This window comes from Saccopteryx bilineata, chromosome 8 (genome assembly GCF_036850765.1).
Source record: "Saccopteryx bilineata isolate mSacBil1 chromosome 8, mSacBil1_pri_phased_curated, whole genome shotgun sequence".
NCBI classification, from domain to species: Eukaryota; Metazoa; Chordata; class Mammalia; order Chiroptera; family Emballonuridae; genus Saccopteryx; species Saccopteryx bilineata.
Genome location: NC_089497.1, coordinates 86,367,311 through 86,382,352, shown reverse-complemented (window position 1 = coordinate 86,382,352; position 15,042 = coordinate 86,367,311). Strand labels below are relative to the sequence as shown.

Genomic DNA, 15,042 nt, shown 5'->3' with positions numbered 1-15,042 from the left:
ACAAAAGGAAAATGCACCTTTACAATAAAGAGAACTAGCAATCACTGCCTTTACCAAAGCGAATACCGGCAGTGGGGGTAACGATCTGATACTTGTGTACTTCTTGATGTGGTGCAATAAGAAATAAACATCTCCATAATTTTGCCCAAGTATTTAATACTGACTCTAATGAGGAAACAAATCCAGAATTTAGCACTTAAAACATCTGCCAGTTAAAAAAAAGTCAACATCATGAAAAACAACAAATAAAGCAGAGTGAATGTTTTAGCATACATTCAAGAAAAGTTACAGCATTCAAATGCAATGTCTGGATCTTGGATTTGATCCTTGAGAGAAAAAGAAAGCTATGAATGACAGACACATGGAGGACAAATAGAGAAATTTGCATCTGAACTGCATATTAGGTAATACTAAATTACTTTTAATTTCCTAAGATATGGTGATGATATTGTGCTTAAGTGGAATTAGGGGGAATGTCCTTACTCTCAGGCAGTGGGAATTTAAGGGTGAAGTGTAATCTTCTGTAAGGGTAAAGTGTAAATATCTGCAACTTACATTTAAGTGATTCAGGAAGAAGAGTATATGTGTAAATAGAGAGGAAAACAAGGGCTCGCTCTGCAGCACATACAGTGGGGTTGGAGAGCGGAGTGTGGCCAGACGTTAGGCACTGGTGGGTCTTGGTGAAGGATGCATTTATTGTTTTGTCCTTTCAACTCCTCTGTAGAAGTTGGGGGAAAGTGAAAAAACAGAAAAGCAATGGTAGTTACTGAAACATACGTACTCCATGGGCTTTATTCTCACCTAGTCCCTTGATGAATCTGTTTTATTTTTTCACTTCGAGGTTTTCATCAGTGTTTTTTCTTGCAATCAATATCATGAAAAAAACTACAGACTTAATGAATGATTTTTATTCCCACTTATTTTTTCTTACACTTCACAGAATCTATCTACCGCAGAGGCGCACGCCGCTGGAGAAAGCTTTATTGTGCAAATGGGCACACTTTTCAAGCCAAGCGATTCAACCGGGTACACTTGACTTTGTTGAATGTTGATAATATCTACTTTTTTCCTATCTATTATTAAAAAAAGGTAGTCTTGTTATTTCATTTTAAAGGAGTGAGGTTACTAACATTCCCAGTTTTTGCAGTACACCTGTTTTCTTGAGGTAATTTATTTTATTTATTTTTGTTTATTTATTTATTTTTCTGAAGTGAGAAGTGGGGAGGCAGAGAGACAGACTCCTGCATGCACCCAACTGGGATCCACCTGGCATGCCCACCAGGGGTGATGCTTACCCATCTGGAGCATTGCTAGGTTGCAACTGGAGCCATTCTAATACCCGAGGCGGAGGCCATGGAGCCATCCTCAGCACCCAGGCCAGCTTTGCTCTAATGGAGCTTTTGCTGTGGGAGGGGAAGAGAGAGATAGAGAAAACTAGTGCCATGTTCTGAATTTATTAATGTAAATAGAAATCACCACCCAAGGTTCCTAAATTTATGTTCCCAGTAGTGCTGATATTTAAAAACTTTGAAATGAAAAGTCACTTTAGGTATTCTCTTTAAGAGAACAGGGCATTGGTTTTACCTCTGAATAGTCTGGAAGGATTAATTTTGCTTGAGGGTCCTTGTACATCTTTTCCACCAAATGTTTTTCAAGTTTAACTCACTTTTCCTATTGTTATTATTCTTAACCTAATGATATGAAGACTTAAAATTCTTGGACTTAAAACAGAAAACAACATGGTTTCAAATTTCACTGTCTCTTTATATTTTTATTTTGTAATTTTTTCTTAAGTGAGAGGCAGGGAGACAGAGAGACAGACTCTTGCATGTACTCTCACCAGGGTCCACCTGGCAGGCCCCTCCATGGGGCAGTGCTCTGCCCATCTAGGGCTGTTGTTCTGTTACTTGGCAGCTGAGCTATTTTATATATTTTAGTGCCTGAGGCGAGGCCGTGGAGCCATCCTCAGTGCCTGGGGCCAACTTGTTTCAACTGAACCATGGTTGCGGGGATGGAAGAGAGAGACAGAGAGGAGAGGGGGAGGGGTGGAGAAGCAGATGGGCGTTTCTCCTGTGTGCTCTGGCCAGTAATCGAACCTGGGACTTCCACATGCTCTACCATTGAGCCAATCGGCCCAGGCCTTCCCTGTCTCTTTAAAACAAGCTCTCTTTTCTGTTTATTTTTCCCTGACCATTATAGCTTTGGAAAAGTTCTGTATGATGAAGAGAATTGAGTTAGAGAAGAAAGCCATATATTTTCACTTATTTTTTTTTTTTTAGCAAACTGTTGGGGAATAATTATGACCCCCTTTTTTGGGGTGGTTACTAAATTCTGTTGAATTACTCTTTCCAGCGGGCACACTGTGCCATCTGTACTGATCGGATATGGGGACTTGGACGCCAAGGGTATAAGTGCATCAACTGCAAACTCCTGGTTCATAAGAAGTGCCACAAACTTGTCACAATTGAATGTGGGCGACATACCTTGCCACAGGTAAGACACAGTTGTCTATTTTTAATAGATCACTTGGCAATACTACCAGAACAGGCTAAAATGTGGAGGTGAGAGGTGTTAAGGAATCCCAGCTCAACAGTGTTGTTACAGAATGTGGGTAATAATACTTTACAGTTCATTTCACACATTGGGTATTTGGAAATTGTCATTACAAATTGTAGGATATTGTTAACTTTTCTGTTTGGTCTAATATAAAATCCTCTGGTCTAAATTAGAAAGATGCAGGGAGAACCATTTAAGAGATATTTTTTTATCCTCTTCTTTAAGCTGAACTCATTAGTTTATAGCTCACATTATTCTAGCATCAACACTAAGCAAAGATCAGGTAAGGACAATCAGTCTTCGTGTTTGCTATTTAAAGTTTCAGATTATGGGAGAATTTTTGCATTTAAAATTTTTATTTTTTACTTTCTGTTTTAAATATTTAATCAAAGCATGTTAATTATAGAAAAATATAACACAGATTAATAAAGAAAAATTAAATAAAAATCCCCCATGAAATCTACCATTTAAAGGTTATTGTCATTTGTATATCTCAAGAACTTTTCCTGTACCAATTAATAAGTTACTGTTTCTTTGGAAATGTTTATAGGAACCAGTGATGCCCATGGATCAGTCAACCATACACTCAGACCATGCACAAACTGGTAAGAAGGGCGCTGTCGCGAACCATTTTTCATTTAACAAAAGTATCTTTCAGAGACTTCTTCAGGTGACTCACCCAGGTGTAAAAACATTTCTGTTCTCCCCAAATAAATGTTAGATAACCATATTTTGCAATGGTGATATCATCACAATATTTAACATACATATTTGACATTCTAAAAGGCAACTATGTAAACCACGATGAATGACTATTTTCTCTAATTTAGATAAATATCTTTTGAGACCCTTTTATTTATTTATTTTTTTTAATTTTTATTTTTTTTCTGAAGCTGGAAACGGGGAGGCAGTCAGACAGACTCCCGCATGCGCCCAACCAGGATCCACCTGGCATGCCCACCAGGGGGTGACGCTCTGCCCATCCAGGGCGTCACTGTCGCGACCAGAGCCATTCTAGCGCCTGGGGCAGAGGCCAAGGAGCCATCCCCAGCACCCGGGCCATCTTTTGCTCCAATGGAGCCTCGGCTGCGGGAGGGAAAGAGAGAGACAGAGAGGAAGGAGAGGGGGAGAGGTGGAGAAGCAGATGGGCGCCTCTCCTGTGTGCCCTGGCCGGGAATCGAACCCGGGACTTCCGCACGCCAGGCCGTTGCTCTACCACTGAGCCAACCACTCAAGCCAGGGCCTTGAGACCCTTTTAAATTCAGCAAACCTAGCTGTTTTTAGTAATGAAAGCATACTGATTTTGTGGGCCATGTTGACTATGTTAAAGTGACCTGTTTTTATTAAGTTTTATTATTAGAAGTAAGAAGTACATAAGAGATACAGATTTAGTATAAAAAAATTCAAAAAAGATCATGTAAGTTCACATGTCAAATAGACACAAAATCTTCAGTGTGTATCTGAGAAATTTGAAGAGCAATTAAATGGGACAGAGAAGCTTGCTATGGGATAAATAAAGAAATAAAAAGCAAGTAGTTTTTCCTGAAAAGATGGAATGCAGTCTGTTGTTCATAGAAGAAGGTGATTGTATGAAATGTAGGCTTTTTTTGTTTTTCTGACCCAAATGGCTTCCAGGAATAGAAGCCTAGAATCCAATCTTTACTAGTCCTTTACTTGAACTGTGGTACAGTAGTTATGAGCATTTTGAGTGTGAAAACAAGGAACGAAAATCAAAGACCCTCTGCCTCCGTGTCTCACCACCATATCTCACTCATACTAAAATAATTCAATAGGGTTTATGGAATCACCTTTATAGAATACTAAAATAATTCAATAGGGTTTATGGAATCACCTTTATAGAAGGAATTGATTAATTTGTAAAGAAGAGAAATGTTTTAAAGTAGCAAAAATATTTGGTAAAATTAGTACTTGGCTACTGATTAGTTCTTGCTCTCTTTATCCTCATTAAAGATTAGAATTTAACCCATATTTATATATACTTTGTTATTAGTGGATAGAAACTTAATTTTAAATGATGAAGACCAGGAAAAAAAAAACTGAAATAATCAAATAAAGAGAAAATTTTAAGTTAAACTCAGTTAATGGATGGCATTTTTTCTCTTTTTTATGTTTGGGATTGGGTTTTTAGTAATTCCATATAATCCTTCAAGTCATGAGAGCTTGGACCAAGTTGGTGAAGAAAAGGAGGTAAGTTACTTTAGTTTTATTGCTGTTAACTTTTATAAAGTTATTTTCTTACAGTCATAGGCTATGAAAATATTTTTATTGATTTCAGAGGGGGAAGGCGAGAAAAAAGAGAGAAACATCGATTTGTTGTTCCACCTAGATGTGCATTCGGTGGTGGCCTCTTGTGTGTACCCAGACTGGGGGTGGGACTCAGTCTTGGTGTATGGGGGTAATGCTCTAGCCACCTGAGCTACCATTAGCTTTTCGTAAGGTTTCAGTGTGAAAGTATAACACATTGTCATGCTTAGATTTTTAGATTATAATGGTAAAATACAGGAATGATTTTTAATGATTCTAGAGTTTTCTGATTTAATCTAATAAATAAATTACTGATTTCATTTAAATTAAGAAATCTGGTAGAATAATTTATTTTCATATTAAGATACCATAATCTAAGAATTATAATGTATATAAGAATGTTATTTAGAATACTTGGCATTATTATTTAAATATTCTTACAGATTTTTCCATTTTATGGGCTAATTGTTTTTTAAGTGTACTGCTCACAAAACTTAGGAGATATTTTATAGCTTTGCATTCATTTTGAAATATCCCTTTAGTTTTGTAAGCAGTGTATAAATGACTAAACATCTTAACTGCCACTATTTTTTCTGACTATTAAATATTTTATTGCCTGACCAGGCAGTGGCGCAGTGGATAGAGCGTCGCACTGGGATGTGGAGGACCCAGGTTCGAGACCCTGAGCTCACCAGTTTGAGCGCAGGTTCATCTGATTTGAGCAAAAGCTCACCAGCTTGGACCCAAGGTCGCTGGCTCGAGCAAGGGGTTACTCAGTCTGCTGAAGGCCCGTGGTCAAGGCACATATGAGAAAGCAATTAATGAACTAAGGTTTCACAACAAAAAACTGATGTTTGATGCTTCTCATCTCTCTCTGTTCCTGTCTGTCTGTCTCTGTCTATCCCTCACTCTGACTCTCTTTGTCCCTGTAAAAAAGAAAAAAGAAAAAAAAGAAACCCCAAGGTCTCCGGCTTGAGTGTGGAGTGTGGGCTCATCTAGCTTAAGCACAGGCTCACCAGCTTGAGCACGGGGTCGCTGTCTTAAGCATGGGATCATAGACATGACCCCATGGTCGCTGGCTTGAAGTCCAAGGTTGCTAGCCTGAGCCTAAGGTCGCTGGCTGAGCAAGGGGTCACTTGTTCTTCCGTTCTGCTGGACCCCCCCCCCCCCCCCCGTCAAGGCACATATGAGAAAGCAATCAATAAACAACTAAGATGCTACAACAAAGAACTGATGCTTCTCAACTCATCTCTCTCTCCCTTCCTGTCTGTCTGTCCCTCTCTCTGACTCTCTGTCAAAAAAAATTTTTTATTGATTTTTAAACAAAATAAAATTTTAATAAAAAATACTTCATTTTTGAATATTGATTATTAAAATAACCAATGTTTTTTTTTGTTTTGTTTTGTTTTTCCATTTTTCTGAAGCTGGAAACAGGGAGAGACAGTCAGACAGACTCCCGCATGCGCCCGACCGGGATCCACCCGGCACGCCCACCATGGGGCGATGCTCTGCCCACCAGGGGGCGATGCTCTGCCCCACAGGGGCGTCGCCATGTTGCGACCAGAGCCACTCTAGCACCTGAGGCAGAGGCCACAGAGCCATCCCCAGCGCCCGGGCCATCCTTGCTCCAATGGAGCCTTAGCTGCGGGAGGGGAAGAGAGAGACAGAGAGGAAAGCGAGGCGGAGGGGTGGAGAAGCAAATGGGCGCTTCTCCTGTGTGCCCTGGCCGGGAATCAAACCCGGGTCCTCCGCACGCTAGGCCGACGCTCTACCGCTGAGCCAACCGGCCAGGGCCCAATGTTTTTAAAATAAATTGTAGTAAAACAGATTTATCCTGCCTCATACCTTTCACTCCCACTTTGACTTTTGAGAGGCAACCGTTTTAGTCATTCTAGTGCCTATAATGTTTATATCTCTGTTTTTCAATATTAAAACTCTACTTCTGGTCATGAAAGATTTAATTCATACTACCTCTTCTTTTTTCCTTCACTTTCTAATGTTTAGTAGGTTATATTTTACTCTTGGTAAAACACCCAAGTTTAAAAAAAAACACTCAAGTTTTTATAGTGGAAAATTTATAAATAAAAGTAAACAAAATAGTATGATTTACCCAGTTAAAACAATCATCACTACGTGGCCAGTGATGTTTTGTAGTTCTGTTTAAACTAATTACTGATCTGGGTGTAAATCTACTGTTTTACTGTGTTTTCGATATCTTACCTATTTATGTTACTTTTCTTGCCTTCTTCTGAGTAAATTATTATTACTCTTTTACCTCTTAGCTTGTTTGAAATTCTTTTTTTAAACCAGTTGTTCAATTACAGTTGACATTCAATTACTTTATATTAGTTTCAGGTGTAGAGCATAGTGGTTAGACATTTACATAATTTACAAAGTGATAGCCTCTGATAAGTCTAGTACTCTCCTGGCACCATACAGAGTTATTATTTTTTTTTTGTATTCTTTTTTTGTATTTTTATGAAGCTGGAAACGGGGAGAGACAGTCAGACAGACTCCCTCATGCGCCCAACCGGGATCCACCCGGCACGCCCACCAGGGGGCAACGCTCTGCCCACCAGGGGGCGATGCTCTGCCCCTCCGGGGCGTCGCTCTGCCGCGACCAGAGCCACTCTAGCGCCTGGGGCAGAGGCCAAGGAGCCATCCCCAGCGCCCGGGCCATCCTTGCTCCAATGGAGCCTTTGCTGCGGGAGGGGAAGAGAGAGACAGAGAGGAAGGAGAGGGGAGTGGAGAAGCAAATGGGCGCTTCTCCTATGTGCCCTGGCCGGGAATCGAACCCGGGTCCCCCGCACGCCAGGCCGACGCTCTACCGCTGAGCCAACCGGCCAGGGCCCTCTCTTTGTTTCTTAATGCATCTTTAAATATTTATCAATTTTGTTTATCTTTTTAAAGAATGAGCTCTTGGTTTTATTGATCTTTTTGTATTCCTTTTTAGACTCTTATTTCCACTCTCATCTTTATTATTTTTGTTCTTCTCCATTTAGGCTTTGTTGTTCTTTTTCTTGTTCCTTTAGTTATAAGATTAAATTGTTTATTTGAGATTTTTATTGTTTCTTTTTTTATTATTATTTACAGGAACAGAGAGAGAGTCAGAGAGAGGGATAGATAGGGACAGACAGGAACGGAGAGAGATGAGAAGCATCAACCATCAGTTTCTCGTTGCGACACCTTAGTTGTTCATTGATTGCTTTCTCATATATGCCCTGACCATGGCCTTCAGCAGACCAAGTGACCCCTTGCTTGGGACAGTGACCTTGGGTCCAAGCTGGTGAGCTTTTTGTTCAAGCCAGATGAGCCCGCGCTCAAGCTGGCGACCTCGGGGTCTCGAACCTGGGTCCTCTGCATCCCAGTCTGACGCTTCATCCACTGTGCCACCGCCTGGTCAGGCTTTCTTGTTTCTTGAGGTAGGCTTGCACTGCTATGAATTTCCCTCTTATGACTGCTCTTACTGTGTCTCATAGATTTGGGGTTGTTGTGTTTTTATTTTCATTTTTCGTAAGGTATCTTGATTTCTTTGATCTTCATTGTTTTTTATTTTTATTTTTATTTTTTTTTTACAGAGACAGAAAGAGAGTCAGAGTGAGGGATAGACAGGGACAGACAGACAGGAACGGAGAGATGAGAAGCATCAATCATTAGTTTTTCGTTGAGCATTGCAACATCTTAGTTGTTCATTGATTGCTTTCTCATATTTGCCTTGACCACGGGCCTTCAGCAGACTGAGTAACTCCTTGCTTGAGCCAGAGACCTTATGTCTAAGCTGGTGAGCTTTTTTTTGCTCAAACCAGATGAGCCCGCGCTCAAGCTGGAGACCTCGGGGTCTCGAACCTGGGTCCTCTGCATCTCAGTCTGACGCTCTATCCACTGCGCCACCACGTGGTCAGGCTGATCTTCATTGTTAACCCATTTATTGTTACTTTGTGTCCTTGCGTGTTTTTCAGTTATCTTGTAATTGATTTCTAACTTCATACTGTTGTGGTTAGAGAATATGCTTAATATTATTTCAGTCTTCTTAAATTTATGGAGACTTGCTTTGTAGCTGAACATGTAATCTTTCCTGGAAAATGTTCTGTGTGTGCTTGAAAAGAATGTATATGCTGCTTTGGGGTGAAATGCTATAAAAATATCAAATTCATCTGGTCTAATACATCATTTAAGATTGCTGTTTTGTTCTTGATTTTCTGTTTGAATGGTGTGTGCATTAATGTCATTGGGGTGTTGAAGTCCCTAACAATAGCTGTGTTACTGTTGATCTGACCTTTTATGTTCATCAATATTTACTTTATGAATGTAGGTGTTCCTACATTGGGTGGATAAATGTTTGTAAGGATTATCCTCTTGCTGGGTTGATCCCTGTATTATATATTATCCTTTTTGTCTCTTGTTTTAGCCTCTTTTTTTTTTGCAATAGAGACAGAGAGAGAGGGACAGATAGGGACAGACAGATAGGAAGGGAGAGAGATGAGAAGCATCAGTTCTTCATTGTGGCTCCTTAGTTGTTCATTGTGCTTTATCATATGTGCCTTGACCAGAGAGCTACAGCAGAGCAAGTGACCCCTTGCTCAAGCCAGCAACCATGGGGTCATGTCTATGATCCCACACTCAAGCCAGCAACCCTGCACTGAAGCTAGTGAGCTCGCGCTCAAGCAGGCGACCTCAGGGTTTCGAACCTGGGTCCTCTGTGTTCCAGTCCGACGCTCTATCCACTGTGCCACTGCCTGGTCAGGCTAGCCTCTGTTTTAAAGTCTATTTTGTCTGATACAAGTATTGCTACCCTAGATTTTTGTTTGTTTTCATTTGCATGAAATGTCTTTTTCCATCCCTTTATATTCAGTCTGTGTGTGCCTTTTGATTTTTAATGGTTCTCTTGTAGACAGCATATATATAGATCTTGGTTTCTGATCCATTCAGCCATCCTGTGTCCTTTGATTGTAACTTTTAATCCATACATTTAAAGTGATTGTTGATAGGTATGTAGCTATTGTCATTTTGTGACTCATAGCTATATATTTTATTTTCTTCTTTTTAAGGATGTCCCTTTAACATTTCTTGAAATACTAGTTTGGTGGTAATGAATTCCTTTAGCTTTTTCTTATCTGGAAAGTTCTTTATCTTTCCTTTGATTTTTAAATGATAACATTGCTGGGTAGAGTAATCTTGATTATAGCTCCTTCCTTTTCATCACTTCAGATATTTCCAGCCAATCCTTCTGGCCTATAAGGTTTCTGTTGAGAAATCAACTGACAATTTTATGGGAGCTTCCTTGTAGGTAACTAACTGTTTTTCTTTTGCTGTTTTGTCTTCAATCTTTGGCATTTTAATTATGATTTATCTTGGTGTGGATCTCTTTGGGTTCATCTTGTTTGGGACTCTGCACTTCCTGGACTTGTATATCTATTTCCTTCACCAGGTTAAGGAAGTTTCTAGTCATTATTTTATCTAATAGGTTTTCAATTCCTGCTCTCTGTCCTCACCCATTGGTACCTCTATGGTGTGAATGTTAGTACACCTGATGTTATTCCAGAGTTCCCTTACACTGTACTCATTTAAAAAAAATTTTTTTCTATTTGCAGTTCTGATTGGGTGTTTTCTACTAACTTATCTTCCAAGTCATTGATGTTGATTCTTGTTTCATCTAATCTGCTGTTGATTCTTTTTAGTATATTTTTTATTTCAGTTACTGAATTCTTCATTTCTGACTTTCTTTAATGCCATGTCTTTTTTTAATGTTTACTATCTCCTTTTTTTTAATGTGTTTTTCTGAAGTGAGAAGCAGGGAGGCAGAGAGACAGACTCCCACATACGTTCAACCAGGATCCACCCAGCATGCCCACGGAGGGTGATACTCTGTCCATCTGGGCTGTTGCTCCGATGGCTGTTGCTACTGGAGCCATCTAGCGCCTGAGGTAGAGTCCATGGAGCCATCCTCAGTGCCTGGGCTATCTTTGCTCCAATAGAGCTTTGGCTGTAGGAGGGGAAGAGAGAGACAGAAAGGAGGGGGGGAAGGATGGAAAAGCAAATGGATACTTCTCTTGTGTGCCCTGGCCGGGAATCGAACCCAGGACTTCCACATGCTGGGCGGACACTCTGCCACTGAGCCAACCAGCCAGGGCTGTTTACTATCTCTTTATTGAAGTTCTCACTGAGTTGATCTATTCTTTCCGTATGTTCGTTGAACATTCTTATAACCAATGTTTTGACCTCTGTATCTGGTAAATTGCTTGTGTCTGTTTGATTCAGTTCTTTTTCTAGAGTTTTCTTTTGTACTTTCATTTGGTGCATGTTTTTTGTCTCAATTTGGCTGCCTCCTTGTGTTTGTTTCTGTTAGATCTACTAGGTCTCGCAGACTTGGAAGGGTGGTCTTACGTAGTAGGTGTCCTGTGGGGCACAGTGACACAGTTTCTCTAGTCAGCTGAGGCAGGAACTCCCAGAGTGTCCCGTGTATGGATTGTGTGTGCATGCTTATTGTAGTTGAGCCTTGATTACTATTTGTTGGTCAGCGGGTGTGGCTGACCCTCAGGCTGACTGGCTGTGAAGACTGGCCACAACCATAGCGAGATTCGCCCCAGTGGAGTTCTGGTGCCTGCTGAGACCACCGTTTGCGTATGCCACTTGTGGAGCTAATCAGTGGTGTTTTGTTGTGGTCTTTGACTGGCCACCAGGTATGTTGGTTCTGGGGCCTCTCGGGAGGGGCTTTGGAGCAGGGAGGTCGCCGGCTGACTTTGCCCAGCCAGGGGACACCTGGTAGGAGCTACAAAGTGATCTGATGTTGGCAGTTATGTGTACTGGGCCCTGGGGTTTGTGGATGCAGCCAAAGTTTAACCTGAGGTTGTGAGCACCCACACCGGTCTTGAGACTACTAAGCAAAGGCACAGGGCATACCAAGGGTAGTCACTACCTGTCTGGGGTCCCGCAGGCCTTAGAGAGTTTTTAAGAAAGCTCTCTGTGGGGGCCGAGGCTGCTTGTGAGGCACAGCCTCTGAAAGAGCCAAAGGCAGTGTGTAAGTTGGGTGGAGTGGGGTATCAGGGAATCACCAGGGTAGAGCTAGCAGGTTTGCCAGGTGAATGCAGGTTCAGATTTGGCACCCGCCTGCCCCTGCAGGCTGTGTGAGAGGAGGACTCAGTGGCAGCCCTTGCCTTGAAGCCACACAACTCAATCTCTCCCCGTATGTCTTCGGTGCCTTTCAAGCTGCTCTAGTACCTTTAACAAGCGAGTTTGCCTGAGCCCTTTAAAAGGATGCCCTGGGGTCGAGCTGCCCTCCATCTCACAGTGCTGGGATGTGGTCACCGCTGGTCTCCACAGCCAGCCATTGTGGGAACTGCTCTTCCCCACACTGGGTTCCTGAGCGAGGGAGGCAGTGTGGGGCTGGGACCACTTGCTCCTAAGTGAGAGCTCTGCTGCCAGGGTGTCCCTCCTGATTCTCAGCCACCACTCGTGGGTGTGGGGCCAACCTGCTTGGGTCTCTGCTCCTACAGGTTTTCATGTGGAGTCTTCTGTATATCCTTAGTGATAGGAGCTCTGTTCAACTAGTCTTCAGATCGTTTTCCAAGTGGATTGCTTTATAATTCAGTTGTAATTTTGATGTGGTCATGTGAGGAGGCAAGCATAGTGTTTACCTATTCCACCACCTTGACCAGAACCTATTTGTTCAACTTTCTTTTGCTATTCTCTTACTGGTTGTTCAAGGGATTGCATCCTATATCCTTATTTAAATTCAATAAAAATTACTAATTATACTTTTCTCATTTCCCATAATATGCAAGGACTTTGGAACGCTTTAAATTTACTCACTCTCCCTTCCTGCCTTTGATACTATTTTTATTATATTTTGAAATACTGTGTGTGTGTATGTGTCAGGCTTTTTTGTGTTTTTGGCTTTTTTTTTTTAAGATTTTATTTATTGATTTTAGAGAGGGAAGAGAGAGCGAGAGAAAGGCAGGGTGAGAGGAACGGGAAGTATCAATTCATAGTTGCTTCTTGTATGTACCTTGACCCGGGCAAGCCCAGGGTTTTGAACCGGTGACTTCAGCATTCCAGGGTGACACTTTATCCACTGAGGCACTACAGGACAGGCAGTATCAGTGTTTTTAAACAGTCTTTATTTATGTTTATCCACATTTTATTCTTTTATTCTACATTACTTCCTGTGTGTCTGCCCTCCCTTATGAGATCATCTTTCTTCTTGAAGAACTCTGTTTCCTTTAGAGAGCGCTGACTAGTGATAAATTCCTTAGTTTCTGTTTGTCTGAAAGGTTTTTGTCTCTCCTATTTTGAAGGCTTTTTTTGTAGGATATAGAGTTGTATGTTAGCAGGGGTAGGTTTAGGCTCTTTGAAGGTGACATTCCTGTTTTATGATTTCTGTTGCTTTACTCAGTCTTATATTTTCTGTGAAGGCACTGTGCTTTTGTCCTGTTTGATTCTCCATTGTAGTTACCAGTTAACCATATAAAGTCTATATATTGTCTTACCTCCTAGTCAATCTCCACTTCCTTAACCTGCCCTAATCTCATATTTCTTCACTCCTCTTTATTTAACCTTTTTACCAAATCAGTTTATTATTTCTAAATTTTCATGTATGATCTGTCTTTTGAATTTTCAGTTTCTATAATGTATATTTTTCTTTTATGTGCTTGCTTGTTTTTTTATCTTTCTTAAAATTTGCTATTGGTGGACGTCCTGGGTTTGATTCCTGGTCAAGACACACAGGAGAAGTGACCATCTGCTTCTCCCCTCATTCTCTCTTCCTTCCCCCACCTTCTCTTCCTCTTCCCCTCCCATAACCAGTGGCTTGATTGGTTTGAGTGTGGCCCTGGGCACTGAGGATAGCTCCATTGGAGCACATCACCCTCAGGTGCTAAAAATAGCTCAATACTTGAGCATTGGCCCCAGATGGAGTTGCCAGGTGGATCCCAGTTGGGGTACATGCAGGAGTCTGCTTCACTATCTCCCCTCCTCTCTCACCTTAAAAAAATTTTTTTTTTAGTTTTCTTGGTACTCTTCAGAAAAGTTATACTTAACTCTCATGGGTACATATATTGATTAGTATGCTGAGAGTTTTGAAGTTATCCAATAAAAATTATCTTCAGTCTTCTACAAATTACCAGAAGCCTAAGTGTCTAATTGTAAATGACTTCCTGTGCTTCTTTTCTGTTCATACTTCCCAATGCTTCTGAATGTGTCCTTTCATTAGCTCAGATTTCATATATCAACTTTCAGCAGACTCCTTCATCTTGTCCTATTGTAAATTCTAACTAGAAAATGAAAAATTGCCTGACCAGGCGGTGGCGCAGTGGATAGAGCGTCGGACTGGGATGCGGAGGACCCAGGTTCGAGACTCCGAGGTTGCCAGCTTGAATGTGGGCTCATCTGGTTTGAGTAAAGCTCACCAGCTTGGACCCAAGGTCGCTGGCTCGAGTAAGAGGTCACTTGGTCTGCTGTAGCCCCCTGGTCAAGGCACAAATGAGAAATCAATCAATGAACAACCAAGGAGCCGCAATGAAGTATTGATGTTTCTCATCTCTCTCCCCTCCTGTCTGTTCCTATCTGTCTCTCTCTCTGATTCTCTCTGTCTCTGCCACCAAAAATAAATAAATAAATAAAAATAAAACTTTAAAAAAAAAAAAAAGAAAATGAAAAATTAAGCTCATTATATCAACAGCTCTGTCAGTCTTATCTTGTGCTCACACTTTATTTTTCTTTCAGTGGTACCTCCACTCACCATTGCCTCTATATCCCAAAGTTTTACCAGATCCTTTTTAAAACATCCTTTAACAGTTCTCAGATTTCAACTTCCTCTCCATTGCTATCACCACCCTTCTGACTTCAACTCATGAATTCGTCCCACTTCTTGAAGTTGTTAGATTGCATTGTTTGGAATGATGTAAGAAAGAATCGTTAAGAACTTAAATAAAACTTAAATAAAAAAATTTTTTAAACAACATCATAGGTATAAGTAGGTGTTAAAAGTATGGTTATTATGCAAAATACTTCCCAAGTATAACTCTTCGATATAAATGTTCCCCATAGGCTATGAACACCAGGGAGAGTGGCAAAGCTTCATCTAGTCTGGGTCTTCAGGATTTTGATTTGCTCCGGGTAATAGGAAGAGGAAGTTATGCCAAAGTACTATTGGTGCGATTAAAAAAAACAGATCGTATTTATGCAATGAAAGTTGTAAAAAAAGAGCTTGTTAATGATGATGAG

General features: G+C 40.9%; 1 protein-coding gene across 1 annotated transcript in view; it reads left to right on the top strand.

Moving 5' to 3' along the window:
• Positions 1 to 15,042, top strand: part of PRKCI (protein kinase C iota) — a 77,807-nt gene that overhangs the window by 35,646 nt on the left and 27,119 nt on the right. The window contains exons 5-9 of the mRNA XM_066241077.1: positions 941 to 1,026; positions 2,353 to 2,493; positions 3,107 to 3,161; positions 4,706 to 4,764; positions 14,866 to 15,042. Coding sequence (XP_066097174.1) covers positions 941 to 1,026; positions 2,353 to 2,493; positions 3,107 to 3,161; positions 4,706 to 4,764; positions 14,866 to 15,042 — 518 coding nt within the window. The remainder of the gene's footprint in view (positions 1 to 940; positions 1,027 to 2,352; positions 2,494 to 3,106; positions 3,162 to 4,705; positions 4,765 to 14,865) is intronic.